This window comes from Buceros rhinoceros, unplaced genomic scaffold (genome assembly GCF_000710305.1).
Source record: "Buceros rhinoceros silvestris isolate BGI_N320 unplaced genomic scaffold, ASM71030v1 scaffold14078, whole genome shotgun sequence".
NCBI lineage: Eukaryota > Metazoa > Chordata > Aves > Bucerotiformes > Bucerotidae > Buceros > Buceros rhinoceros.
Window position 1 is genome coordinate 912 of NW_010427596.1, and position 14,760 is coordinate 15,671.

Genomic DNA, 14,760 nt, shown 5'->3' on the forward strand with positions numbered 1-14,760 from the left:
CAGTACACATCAGAAATGTTCCTCTGCTCTTCTGTGGAGCTGGCCTGTGAGGTAAGCAGAGGATGGAACCCTATGTCCTTGTGAGAAAGGAGGAGGCAGCAACAATACATGTGCTAGGTTACACAGCTGGTCGGCAGCAGGGTGAGACTTCTTTGCACCATCTTTCTGCTTAAGTGTCACAAGACTAGAGACAGAGAACAAGGCAGTTGCCTGCTCTGACTGACACAGAAAGTTGGGTTTAACTGGCTGTAGCTTCCAGGCAGGCTGTCACTGTTGAAAGCAAATTAGATCAGCTGGGCATCAAGTGATACCTCCCATCAGTTTTCACCGCCCACTGCTGCCAGCTTGACACTTCTTTTTCACGCTGCATGTGCCAACTGTCTTACAAAGCCAGCTGCAACATCTACTGGAAGGACATGAAGAACAACCACAAGTGGGAGAGGAGGTGGCTCAGAGATGGAGCGAGGGGACCTTTTCCTGCCTTAGTCCGGGCAGAAGACGGGGTTCTGCAAGAAGACCGCGAGCTTGCTGGCCACCAGGTCCAGGTCACTGGTGTTGGCATATTTGAGCAGGTTGGTGTTCCTGACAAAGTAGTGCTTGAGGAAGTGCTGGCTTACACACTTGTGCAGCTTCTGTACCAGTCTCAGAAAGGCTTCAGGGAAGCAGCGCCAATCCTTGGTGCGTGGGTACTTTTCACACGTCCAGAATAGCACTGTCTGCAAGAAGCAGATGGGAGAGAAGAGGTGTTAGAGGTTCTGTTGAGGGCTCACAAGCTTACTAAGGCAGTTTTAGTGCTGGTAAATGGCTGACAGCCTGGGAAATCAAAGAGACTCGCACTCGTATCTCCTTGTGTTAACATTTCTGCGACAGAGGGATCACAACTAAAGCCTCCTCTGGGATCAGACAGAGCAACTCTGACATGCCTGGTTAGGATCTCTCCCCAGAGAAGCCCCACTTCACTGACTGCAGCAGGAGCTTTGAAAAATGGTCTTGCTAAAATAACCTTAGCCTATTTGCCATCCTTCAGCAGCAGCCTCTGTAGAAACACCAGGCACTTTAGGCTGTAGAAAATGGCTTATTACACCAGTGTAGAAGCCAGGAGGTGCAAGGAGGGAGAGAAGAATAATCAGATTAACATAATTATCTGTTAGCTTCAGCTGTATTTGTGCTGAATGTGCACACAGATCTGCATCCCAAGCTGACTGAGATCCCAAACAACTATTGCAGGTGCACGGCCTGCTTTCTGGTCAAGTGCAGCCTGTTTTTTTCTGACCCGTGATACTTACAGCATGTGCTATGTTCTACTCCCTCAAGTTTATTTTATGTATTTTACATTTGAGAAATCCATAGTTAAAATAACAAAATGCATACAATTATTGTTCTTACAGTATGATTTTTATCCTGCCCATGTTGCATTTTTCAGACTTGCCTATGACTGAGAATAATTTTTTCAAGGTACTTACTGTACCAAAAAAAGCTATACTGACTGCTTTGATCAACCTGAAATGGTTGAAGTTGCTTTTTTAAAGTACAAAGTCACCCACCTTGGATTCAATAATTCTCTTAAGTTCCCTACTGCCCTCTGAATCCCAGTTTTATTTTGCAGCAACCAAAAAGGAGACCCACAGATGTGGCCACACTATAGCCTCCAACTCCTCTGTTTCTTCAGAGGTATAATTTCATCAATATAAGCCACACTCTTCTGGATTGCCTGGTTTGTTTTTTTTCCCCTACCAGTAAGTCTTGCAATAGTTGTATTACTGAAATATTTCTTCTCAAACAACTTTTCAAATGTGAACAATTTTTTGTTCACAGCTGCAATAACCACAAAGACCATTTTCTTAATGCTACCAGGGAACAAAAGAGATAGTGAGGAATTCAAACTTTAACTCTGCTAAAGCTACTCCTTGAGAGACTTGCAGAGCCATCACACTAGTTTTAGTGTCACGCTAAAACTACTTCAGCAAGATCTGTGGGCAGCAATTGCAATGAAGTTTCTGGAGACAAGGCAAGTAGCTGCTCTTCCAGTCAGGTGCCAAACAGGTGACCTATCCCCAACATTTACTGAACCATCTCTAACTGCCAGCTGTGTACAGGAAGCATAGAGCTGGCTTTCAAAATGTACCTAGGTCTTTTCCTTCAGACTTCCCGATCTTGAGCTTCATTCCCATGGTATGTAAGTAAGCATGAGTGCGCTTACTCAGTCTGTCTAAAGCTTTCACAACTTCCGGATGAAGGATTTCCTCTGTCATAGAGGGCCTTTTTCATGTGGAGGCTGGTTTAATCAGAGTCATTAGATTGGAATCAATATTTATTCCCCAAGCAACAGCTTTTCAAAATCCACTAAAGCTCTATAACCTCATGGGACAGATTGAGGTGTTGGCCAATGCAATTCACGTCGGGTTGGAAGAATTGAATGAGCAACTGCAGGTAACATCGAAGACGGCATTACAAAATGGACTGGGATTAGATTTATTGCTGTTGCACGAGAGTGGATTATGTGGATATTTGAGTCTAACGAACTACACTGGCTGTGTTCACACAGCAAATGTAACCCGAGGTTTCAGCGAACAACTACCTCACATGAAATGGGTTGCCAAGGCCAGTAGAGAGCTTAGGGCAAGTCCAGGGCTGGGGTGGTTGAATAAACTTTTGCATGGATTAGGATTTTCATTAATGGGTTGGTTACAAAGTTTCTTGTATTGATAACTGTCATTGTAATTATTATGTTTTGTGTAATATTATCTTGTAGGTCTGGGTACTGATCAGTCAAGTGTGTATAATGTCCAGTTGGATAGAATTGGAAACTCGTCTGGGTGAGGAGGAAGAAAAGTACAATATAAGGGAAACCCCCAGAATTGATTTCATACAAGCATGATTTGGGATTCCATGTTGAGTGGCCACAGTCATGGGATGGGTAAAGTGGGAATTCTGTGCAAAAGGCCATGAAGTTAGCGAGCACGAGATCCTGCGTTATGTCTAGGAGTGGAGATTCCTTGAGCTGGAGTAAATAATAGCTGAAGGAGGGAGTCTTGTGGAGATAAGATGCCTCTGTTTTGGCTAAGCAAAGAAAGCAAGCAAATGGTGAAGGTCTCAGTGTTCGAGCTAAGACCTTTGCCTAAATGACTGCAAAATTAATATTAAAATTCATGCTCCTCAATATGCTAATGAGCCAAAACCAGTACATGCTAAATATGTATGATGTGTTACTCAAGTCTCTGCTGAAATCATGCTCAATGTCACCTAAGGCAGAGACAAACAAGAGTTAGGGTATAAAAAGCCAAGAGAGGTAATAGCTGGCTGGGGGGGAAGAGACTGAAGACCTAGCAGGGACAGCGGACAGGCTGTACTCTTCTTCCTCCACCAAGAGGGAGACACCTCCTTGGTAAGAATTGCTCTTGGTAAGAATTTTCACCGTATGGTGAAAACAGCCGGGACAGTTTTCTTTTTGCCAGCATTGCCCTTATATACCAGTTACTAGCGCTATTGCAGCGAGTGCATTTATCAACAGCAATTCCAAACGTATTACATCTGCCGCTTTAATAAATTACTGGTTTTGGCTTTGCAAAACTGATTCAGTGAAAGTCCTTTCAGGCTCTGGCAGGCAAACACCAAACTCAAACTCTCTTTTGCTTTTGTGAGACTGTTTCAGTGCAAGGCTTTCAGGCTCTAGCAGGCAAAAGCTAAACTCCTACCCCCTTTGTGACAGCCTCAGCCAATAGAAACCTAATAATGTGAAAAAAACCCTAAGATTAAGCTTCTGCTTAGCTGCTAGTTTCTCAGCTGACCATTACTCTCCTTTTTCCTTCCTTTTTTAAATGTAAGTGATGTTGAAGTATTCCTTTTGTCTGGTAAGCCAATCCTCCCTTGCAGTAAAAGCCTGAAGTATGGTTATAGTAAGAACTGAAGAGTGAAGAGCTTCTAGTTTATTTTATCAAGAGTCCATGCAACAGCATTTCCTGCACCTCTTCTTCAGCCAGAGAGAGATCGTTATTAATGTTAAATGGTTTTCCACTTTCTTCTGCCTATGACAACTTTTCCTCCAGGTTGTTCTTACAGGCACCAAGAAGTTTTGCATTCTGCTAAACTATAACCAGCCTCGTCAACTCTTTTTTGACTCTATCTTAGATTAGTCCCATCACTATAATAGCATTTGACAGTTACAACCTTTTCCTTAGGAGAAATCTTGACGTTGCACCTGGTTTTGGACACTAGAAGATCAGTAACTACTACAGAAGCCTGGTGGCTTGAGGCTTCAAGGTAGGAGAAGAACATTCTCTCCTGGAGAACACTAGCTCCTGGAGGATGGAGGCCCAGAAAACAAGATTGCTTTACTATAATAAATAGCACTGCCTCTGGTCCATCAGTGTCTGCAGCTGTCAAATGTGAGGACACAGTCTTAGCAGAGCCTTCTATCTTTTCTTCATAAATACTATTTGAAGCCATCTTGAACCCTGAAGTACATGCAGGGAGGATCCTACCACCTCTTTACCTCTTTCTTCCCTTCCCATCTCAGGTGAAACAACACCAGATCTGTAGTTTTCACCTCAGTCATGAAATAATGTTCACCTAAGGGAATTTGGTTTGGTGCACATCCCCAATTTTCATCCAGACAGATAGATGGATATGAATGCCTGGGATAGTCAAGAAGCAGGAGGTAACCATGCAGTTAAAGACAATATGTCAACGCCTATGTTAAGACAAAACAGAGTTGGCGCCTCAACTTTAATATTATTATTGTTGCTGTGATCATAATGTTCCTACAGGCTTTAATTTCTTGTTCAAGTTGGACCATAGATTTACAGAACTTCTTGGCACTGTAAAGCAATGAAATGGTACCGTGGTTTTGACAGTTACCTTAAAAGTTACATAGATGCTACAGTGACTTACGCCATGACATTCTGACATTACTGGATGGAAGCCACTGCAACAGATACTGAGACTATATCTTGGTATCTTGGTGAAGCCTACCTGAAGGTGATAAGCTGTGATGACAGGCTTATTTCCAGCACACCAGACATCTTCCTTCATCTGCCTCATGACCCTGAAGCACTTCTTGCGACAACCACCATCTTCATCAAGTCCTTCCATGAGTATATGCTCAGCACGGGAGAAGCACAGCTGCCAGTGATAATTGGAGCGGGCCAAAAGGTCAAAACCAAGTGACTGTGAATAAAAGGGAAGTGTGACACCAGATCTGAGCAATACAGAGGGATGTTACAAAAAGGATGTGTGACATCTCCCAAAGTGTATCCTAAGCAGGATTAGCAGCGGCCGCAAACATAAGTCAGGCAGAGCTGTGCACGAGAGACTCATGTGATAAACAGTTAACTCAGTTTTTCTTCCACAGGATTCAGCACTGTAAGGGGGCGTCCTGGTTTCAGCTGGCATTAAGGTAATTTTCTTCCTAGTTCAGTGCTGTGATTTAGGATGGTAATAATGTTGGTAACACACCGATGGTTTAGTTGTTGCTGGGCAGTGTTTATACTGAAAGATAAGGACCTTTCACAGCTTCCCATACTGCCCTGCCAGTGGAGGCTGGGAGTGCACAAGAAGCTGGGAGGGGTCACAGCAAGGACAGATGACCCAAACGAGCCAAAGGGGTATTCCATTCCACATGCCATGATGCCCAGTATAAAAACTGGGAGGGGGATTTGAATGGTGGACACCACACTCGGGGACTGGCTGGGCATTGGTCAGCAGGGTGAGCAACTGTACTGTGCATCACTTCATTTTATATATTCCACTACTAGCAGTAGTATTTTCCCTTCATTTTCTGTCCTATTAAACTGCCTTTATCTCAACCCACGAGTTTTTTTGTCTGATTCTCTCCCCCACTCCACTGTGGGGCAGGGTGAGCAAGCAGCTGTGTGGTGCTTAATTGCTGGCTGGGGTTAAAACATGAGAATAGGAAAAAATAATCCCAATAAAATCTGACAAAACACTTTGAAATGAGGCTTCTCTAGAGAAAACACCTTCCAGCACCATACAGTCCTTCATTTGGGAAACCACTGTCAGACACCTGCAAGGTACATTCTGGCACAGAGTTATAGTGCTTTTTACACTGTTTACCTTGACGCACCGCACTTTTTCCTGGGAAGGCCAGCGCTTAAGGCAACGAGGCCACTGGGCTTTCTCAGGCCAGCAAGTTGGAATCTCCACAGCAGGGACCAGCTCCACCTCAACCTGGGATTCCGATGTCTCCACAGCTACCCGGACCACTGAGCTGAAGCTCTCCAGCACTGTCACTTTACCTATGAAGAAACATCAGGAGAAGATATTAAAGAGGAAAAGGTCCTTTTCCACAAGCCAAGCAAAGGGCTCTCTAGGGCCTTGCAGTCCTATAGTTCTGTCTTAACACTTTCTCTTCAGGGCTCTAAGTAGAGTACAAGAAAAAACTTACCATCTTAATCTATCCCGAGGAATGAGAACAGAAAGATGATGAAGGAACAACTAGGTTCTAAATTTTACACTCAGTTACCTTGCTTTTGTTTTCCTCTATGTGTCCTTTTTAAATTCTAGGGCCAGCTTCTCAAAAATACAGATGGACAACTGATGCAGCCTAACATTACTTATGGCACAGTACAAGGATGAGATCACTGCAGATTAGAGGGTTCCAAATGAACACTTCATATCTAAAGATCTCCTTATTACTTCAGAGAACCCATGATCAGACCAAATGACTTACCCTTGTTGGTCATTCATAATGTGTTGTGGGGAATCTGCAAGTTTTGTTTCTGGAGATGCACTTGTACAGAAGACAACAGAATGTATGGCCTGTTGTGCAGAGCAGCGATATAAAACAGGCTAACTGCCTGCCTCACTGGGACTTGCTGAGTGTCAAAAAGACTTAGCTCCATGGTGATTTGAAGAAGGTGCCTCAGTGAAAGAGTGACAACTCCAGGAACAACATGCTCTAAGAAGGCTGAAAGGAATGAAACCTGCAACTAATGGACTTAGTGAGATGTTTCCTGTTGGTCCAGCTGTGTTAATGGAAGAAGGTTCTGTCCTCAGCCTTCTCTGTCACTCTGGCAGGATCATCATCCCTTCAACTCTGCCAGGTGAGCTCACTGAATGATCATGCTCTAACCTGATCATGCTTCTACACAGAAGTAGAAGATTGAGCAGATTACCATAAGCAGGTTAAAGTATATAATATATACTACACATATTGTGTTAACCTACCTCATTTTGACTTGCACGGACTAAGGAGCAATTCCACAAGGAGCCCACACTACAGACTTGAAGGGACAATGATGAACGTCTTCCACTGTTACAGAGAAAATATCTGCCTATTCCCCATGGTAACTTAGCATCTTCTCCAGGAAGCACACAGATGAGTTACCTTGCAAATAGTGGAGTACATCCCAGCCAGAGCTTTACAACCCTTAGTAAAATCTGTGTGTTATTTCCCAGCTGAGCCAAGGCTGGCACCAAAACAGGAACTCTACTGCTCCCAAGCCCTCAGCAGGGATCCCTAGCACCTGAAAAACATTACAGAAACTGCTGTGTCAGCATGTAAATTTATTCACAGCATTTCTAAAAGCATTGCAGTTGTGCTACGCATTTTTCCACCAAGAAAAGTGAGACGTCTCAAAAACTGTTTTTTCTGGTGCTCAAAGAATTAAAAAATATGGCAGCAATGAAATCAGGGGAAATTTTTTTTTTTTAACTTTAGTGGTACTGGGGAATGAAGAAAGTCCATTTTTCACAGAACTTAAGAAAAATGGAAATTACTCCTCATGACTTCATCTTAGCTCATCTCCTCTATGTCAGTCTTCTACCAGCTGGCCTTAGAAAAAAAGGCATCAGAATCATTAGCCCAAACATAACTCCCTGAGTCCCCTGGAAGTACTTCTCCTGGCTCAACAACTTGATGTACTGCTGCTAGACAGAATGGCAGGTTTTCACTTCAACACTACTTTCACATAAGTAAACCCTCAGATACAAGCCCATTCCACCTGGTCTTTTCTGTGAGCCTCAGTTGCGAAATTTCATTCTCATCTACCTTTCCACTTCTATGATAGCAAGTATTTCCTGGAAGAATGCAATGGTCTAGCTGAGCTTGACTTTAACATGTTTTTTCCTTTTAACACATGACTAAAATTCAGAGCGCAAACAGATGAGTGGAAATGGCTCCTATTTCTCTGGAATACAGACCTGTATCGGGCTGCTGATGTGTAAAGTCATCCTGGAAACATGCTATGAGAATTGGCACCACAGTCTGGATTTGATCATGTCACAATATCTTAATATGAAAAAATGGACATTGACTATTTAGCTTGGACCAAGCCAAGGGTTCATTAGCTGAAGTCTATAACACGCCTCTAGGATGCTAAGAATTGAGCATGAGGATCACTCTTCAGGCAGCATCTTGCTACAGATGTTGCAGCTATGAAGGCATGTTGCATGCACCACTGACTGCATTATGTCAGTGACCAGCACCTCCAGTATAAATAGCCACAGGAAATAAACAGGCACTTTGGACTGCTCACAGAGAGATCAGCAACACTACTGAAAGCAAATTCTCAGTTCTGCTGTCCAACAGACTTTGCTTAAATCCTTCTACTTAGTTCCCATGACCCCATGCTGGAAAGCTATGGGCAGCTAAGGTTTCCCCAGAGCATTATCTGCCCTATACACATATAATCATAGAATGTTTTCGGTTGGAAGGGACCTTTAAAGGTCTCCTAGTCCAACCATCCCTGGAGTGAGCAGGGGCATCTTCAAGTAGATTAGATTGTTCAGAGTCCCATCCAACCTGGCCTTGAATGTTTCCAGGGACAAGAAAACTACCACCTCTCTGGGCAACCTGTGCCAGTGTTTCACCACCCTCATTGTAAAGAATTTTTTCCTTATACATTGTCTAAATCTCTCCTCTTTTAGTTTAAAACCATCACCCCTTGTCCTGTCGCACCAGGCCCTGCTAAAAAGATCATCCCCATCTTTTACAAGCTCCCTTTAAGCACTTACTCTTCAGACTTATGAGCCATCCCTGTACCCAGTTTTCTCATGCCATCTTCCTTGATAGTCTAGATATATTGCAGGTGCTGTAGTAGCCAAAGATTTTTCCCAAACAAATTCCTAAATGTTCCAGATAACTGGGTTCCATCTTGGTTGAACTGTGAGGGTGTTGTTGCTGGAGACCCTACACAAATGCCTACGAAGGGCCCCAAGCACTACTTAGTTCCATCTTCAATGCAGGTCTGCATGCATCACTGCAATGGGCTAAAGGCTCTCCGATTTTGGAGTGGTTTGTTGTTTTTTAACTTGTGATCACGTGAGCCAAACAAAACACTTTGTGTGTGATGGTTTCCCTCTATTAGCTGCAGAAGATGGCCAGTTCCCCTTTTACCCGTCCCCACTAAACTCACTGGAGAGGTTACAGGAGATAATTGACTTCTCCACCAGGTCCCGAAAGACGATAAGGACTTTGGCTGGAACCAGATCACCTTCGATGTTCACATCCGTTTCATGCCACTGCTGAAGGCTTTTTGAGAACTGCTCCACCTCTAGCCATTGATGCAATTCCTCAGGATCCCGGACGGAGGAGAGGAGCTTGGCTCCATGCACGGTGTAATAACGCCAGTGCCGTACCTGGCATTCCCTGTACCCGGTCAGGCCACGCAGAGGGACCGTGATGAGGAATTGGCTGGGTGCTAAGACCTAGGAGAGTTCAGAGACATTGAGAGAGGAAACAACGGCAGATCCATGAGCCTGAAGTAAGGAGAAGAGGGTTAAGGAAATAATAGGATTAGACTGTAGGCTTTGGAGAGAAGGAAAAGCCACATTATGATGGAAGCAATTGAATACAGCCAGGATCTGTTTCATGCCTGTCTGAGGGTTACTTTGGAGGAGACTGAAAATAAAATTGTCTAAGGAGGAGTCTGATGAACAGCCGTGACCCATGGAAGACAAGAGCACACTGATTGATTTGCCATCACACCTGCCACTGCTTCCTCCCATTCTTTGTCATTTCTAGTCTGCAGTTGAATGATATAATAACTAGCAGCTTCCAAGCAGCAGGAAATCATCAGAGAGCATGTTTTGAGATCCAGCAAAGGGAAACAAAAGTTACTACCTCAGAATAGTTACCAGAGATAAGCCTAGAATTCAACAGTATTTATAGCACTTTTCTGATCTCTTTTAAAGTCCACTACAGACATTAGCAAAATAAGGCTATGGCCCATTCATTTTACAAGCGTTTCACTGTGCATGACTGTCCTTTGAGAGACAGAGACAAGAGGCAAGAGACATGCCTGAGCCTACACAGAGGCACTCTCAGAAATAAACCCAGGTCTTGGCCAGCTGTACTGAATGAAACTGCATTTTTCTGAGCACAAGCCAGAAACAGTGTAAGGAGGATGGAAACAGTAACCGAACAAGCAGCCTTGTTTGCAAGACAGTAATTGACCTCACTTTGGGAATGATCATTTTCCAATAAAACCAGTGTTGATCCAGTATTTGAGTGAATAAAGTGACACAAATATCATGACACCCTCTACTGGCCCAGGGCATAACCAGACATCTCCAAACACTGGTTTGGAAGCATTTTGGTGATGGTGGCTACAGGTATTCAGAGAGAGTGTTCAAAACTCCTTCAGACTTTTACCATGTTTACTCAGAAGCTTTTCAGCTCCACTTGCTACCAAACCTAACTTACATTGGCATTAATAAGGTGAAGCCGCCATACGAGTAGGATGTGAAGTGACAGCTGTTGCTGCAAGGTGGATACACCCGAGGTGCATGAAACACACTTGTCACTCCCCTGTAATAATCCAAAACATTCTGGTAGCTCAGCTGATTTAACTGAGCAGAAGTGCCAGGGCCCTGAGTGCTCCAACAGGCTTTAATAGCCCTATTAGAAGTCCCAGAAGCCTTTCTGGGACGTCTACCCACACTTTCTTCCCATGGGCCTGAGACCCCCATTTCAAATCAGTGCCAGGCTATGTTGTAGGAGTGCTAGTCTCCAATCATGTGACAACTATGCCTGTGCCTGGCCATAGACCTTGTTGTCCTACCTGCAAGACTGCCTTCCCAAGCTCACCTCAGACCTGCCTGCCCACTATCGACTTGCCTGGCTATCAACAGACTGCATCTGACCCTGGTTATCATCGCTGGGCTTGATCCTGACCCTGATGAGAGCTCCTGGCTTGACTTCAGACCTGCCTTATCAGTATAGACTTGCTTGATGATTCAGACTCTCAGCTGATCCCAGCTGCCCTCCCTACACCTGCTTTGCTCAGGGACCATGGGGCAGCTGCTGGCACATTGTCATGCTCACCTCCTGGCTCGATCTCCCACCACGAGCAGCTAATCTTCTCTGCTCCCTGGCAAGAGATTTGAAACACAAAAGATGGCCAGCAAGAAGCACAGAAATGGCAAAGGAACCACCAGAAAGCCCTTTTTTTGTCAAATATAAACCATCTAAAGGCAGGAGGATACTGGCAGGATGACATTGCAGACCAAGGTGACCTGCATAAGTCAGGTTTGAGAACTGTCGTGAGCAGCTCAGGAAGGAAGTGCTAGCTCTATAAGGAAAAAAATACAGTGGCTGTCATGCAGTTAATGCTCATCTCACTGCCTTGGCCACATGTGCAGATAAACAACCATTCCTTCCCATATCAAAATGCTGTCTTGTATGCACTGGCACCCAACAGATTTTAAAGGGAAGAGCTGCAGGTGTTATGTGGAGTGCCTTCAAATACAAGTCACAGGGTGCCTCCACTTGGGGCTTACCAGGAAACACGAGATATTGCAGGTCTGGGGATGGCACTGTAAAGCTGGACAGCTGGTGTCTTCTTGACCTAAACAAATCCCAGTCAACACCTACACTCTCTCACACAATGGTCTTACACGCCATAAGCGGACCGCAGCCCCCAGCAAGTCAAAGGCTTGAACAAGAGCTTCAGATTCTGAGGTGTGTGACTTAGGGGCAGTTCTGCCATATTAAAAACCTGCCTGCAGCACGTTGGGCAAGTTAAATACAGACTCATTCTTGCAATCCTAGCCAGGATATCCCAGAGAAGCAGAAGCGTTAGGTTAGAAATAAAATATTTACACTTTGAGCAAAAGAAGCAGGTCTCTTGTGGAGAGGGTGAAATAGTCATGGAAGGGTTAGTTAAGCAGGTGAAGTTGTCTGGAGAAGCGGGTGGGCAAGGAGGAAACAGACACACAGACAGTCAGGCACCAGGTATCAGGAAGGCTTTGTACCTGGATGGATGGGTGGAACGGGCGCTTCCCCCGAAGCATAGCTGACCACTTGGCCAGTAAAGCTGGCTGATCCTGAGAGCAGCAGAAAGGAAAACAGGTAGTACAGAGAACAGAGAGAAAGCATGTGCCAGGTTATTCATTCGCAGAGCAAAGCTGCAAGCTTCCTTCGAGCCTGTTTGTTAAAGGAAAATCCCCCCTTGCCATGATTGCAGAGTTAAACACTTGGCAACGCCACTGGGCAGTGCTGCACTAGTAATTACTCTGGACACCAACCTGCTCATTACACCTTACTGAAGCCTCCACAGCTTTTGCGTCAGCCCTGCAGAGCTGACAGCTGCAAAATTGGTGGGCCACAACTAAAACAAACACTCCAGAAATTTTAAAGGTAAAATATTCCATTTTGTCCATCTGAATTTTATTTCAAGTTTCTTACTAAAGATTTTGACTTTTTGTCCCCTGGGTTACAGAAAAACATTAAATATGTAAAGACTTTTCTTATATGTTACCCGCCCAGCCCTGCATATTTAGAAGGAGGCTTATAGATTCTCAACTGCAAATCTAGATCTTTCACCACGTTAAAGAAATTCCTTTTAACCCAAAGCTGAAAGTTCTGAAAAGTCGCTGTAAATTTAATTGACAGAAAAGATGTTGCAAAATTAAACGTGGGATAGTTAATACAATGGCTTTCCCTTGACACAAGTTTCCTCTAGGTTGCATTATGTCAGCAATGATATTAAAGATTCTATTTTTTGAAGCGGAACAGCCCAAGCCAAAAAAATTTCTCATTAACCCATTCTTTGCTGCTCCATGCCTACAGAACAAAGTTAGCCAGGCCCTCCTAGTGTGACTTTCACAGATTTATAGCACTGAGTTCAGTTAAGTACGAATAATAAAACCGCCACTTTTTAAGAAAGTGGATTTTGAGGATTTCTTTTAAGCAGAAGCGTTCAGATCAGCCTACCGTAATATCAAATTACTGCTCAGAATAGATTGCCTTGGTTTTGTTCTGCTTTGTTTTCCAGAACAGCAGTTTAACCCCGACCCTGGTCCTGTCAGACCTCATTATCCAAGCAGGTTTGTTCCAGAATGAGAGGTGGATAGCAGCTTTTGGTACTAAAGGCATACGCGGGCCAGGACGTGGCACCATTTCACATCTCCGTGGTCATTCCTATTTGCAAGACATACTCTGGGAGATGAGAAATTCCAGAAAAGATATAAATCCGAATATGTTTGTCCCCAAAGCAATAATGACATTTCAGACTGGATGACTATATTCTGCCTCTACCTCCATACCCTTCCAGCAGCTTGATACACTCAGAGTTCTTCGCTTTCAGTCCTCGACAGCTGCAAAAGTGGCCTCATGCTTTTACATGTTCGCTACGTTTTGATCCATAACCATTTTAGTACACGGGTTGATGAAGCTAGAGTATATAAACTAGTTCAGATGAAAAACAATTTTCACGTGAAGTTGCCATTGCTATGATTGTTCTTACACCCTTCTACTAGTTATTCTTGTGTTAAGTAGTCACAGGAAGTAACCAGTCTTCTCCTGTCACAGCTGGGATGGGACATTATTATTTTGGTATATGATGGTCTAAAATGGGGAGGTATTTAACTTTTCACACATTTCTTCCAAGTAAAAAAGTAGTTCCAATCCATGACCAAGAAAAAACATATTTTTCTGGAGGAGCTTTCTAATGTTCATAGTGAAAGAGGGTTTTTGAATTTTTTCTTTTTTTAGTGAGTTGACAGGTTTTCCACCTGTGAAAAATATGAGTCACAGCTCATGAAGGCATGAGAATTTTTTTCTTCTTATGTTACTGCTGTACAAGTTTTTCTTTCTGTCTCCCAAAGAGCTTTGGCTTCTGCTTGCAGATTGACAGCTCTGGCAATAGATGCTCTTTGTAAAAGCAGCAGCTGTAAAAAGAGGCTCCGTCTGATTTACCCGGCCCTCTCTGATGTTCCTCTAGTTGTCAGATGTCCATGAGTAAGTCCCTATGACCTAGTTAGTCACTAGAACTTCTGCAGTGAAGTGTCAATGCATTGTCCATGGCGTTTTGGGTGAGGAACCTGTCCATACAAACGCACAATGGAGAAATCACTTACTGATTGCCTACAAGCTGCCACAGACTGTATTAGAGGCTCTTGTTCATACCTTAATATTCTCATTGTGAATGCCAGAGTTGGAGATAGCCTGGAATCGTGTGGCCTTATAGCTGATTTCTGAGGTCAGTTGCTGGATGATTTTCTGCACCTCCTCCACAGCTTTGGAAACCAGAATATGTCGCCGTTCCACCTGTCAATTCCAAGAAAGACACTTCATATGACAGGTAACGGCAGTCTTTGTCTCCAGCAGGAAAGAGAACCAATATAAAGCACCCTGAAACATTTGTGCCTGTGCTGCACTGGGAATAAAACTTATCGTTCACTATGTGTGACAAACAGTTTACCATGAGACAGAGCTGGTCAACACTGAAAGGCCAATACTCAAGACTGATGAGCATTAATTGATATTTCCATGCTGATACCATTTGATGGAAGGGAAAG

The 14,760-nt window shown here is 43.9% G+C and overlaps 1 protein-coding gene across 1 annotated transcript in view; it reads right to left on the reverse strand.

Annotated features, from left to right (window-relative positions):
* Positions 1-405: 405 nt before the first annotated feature.
* MAB21L3 (mab-21-like 3 (C. elegans)) overlaps positions 406-14,760 on the reverse strand; it is a 16,068-nt gene continuing 1,713 nt past the window's right edge. The window contains exons 2-7 of the mRNA XM_010141966.1: positions 14,369-14,509; positions 12,214-12,285; positions 9,375-9,666; positions 6,073-6,254; positions 4,972-5,166; positions 406-716 (exon numbers count right to left, since the gene is read on the reverse strand). Coding sequence (XP_010140268.1) covers positions 483-716; positions 4,972-5,166; positions 6,073-6,254; positions 9,375-9,666; positions 12,214-12,285; positions 14,369-14,509 — 1,116 coding nt within the window. The 3' untranslated portion in view covers positions 406-482. The remainder of the gene's footprint in view (positions 717-4,971; positions 5,167-6,072; positions 6,255-9,374; positions 9,667-12,213; positions 12,286-14,368; positions 14,510-14,760) is intronic.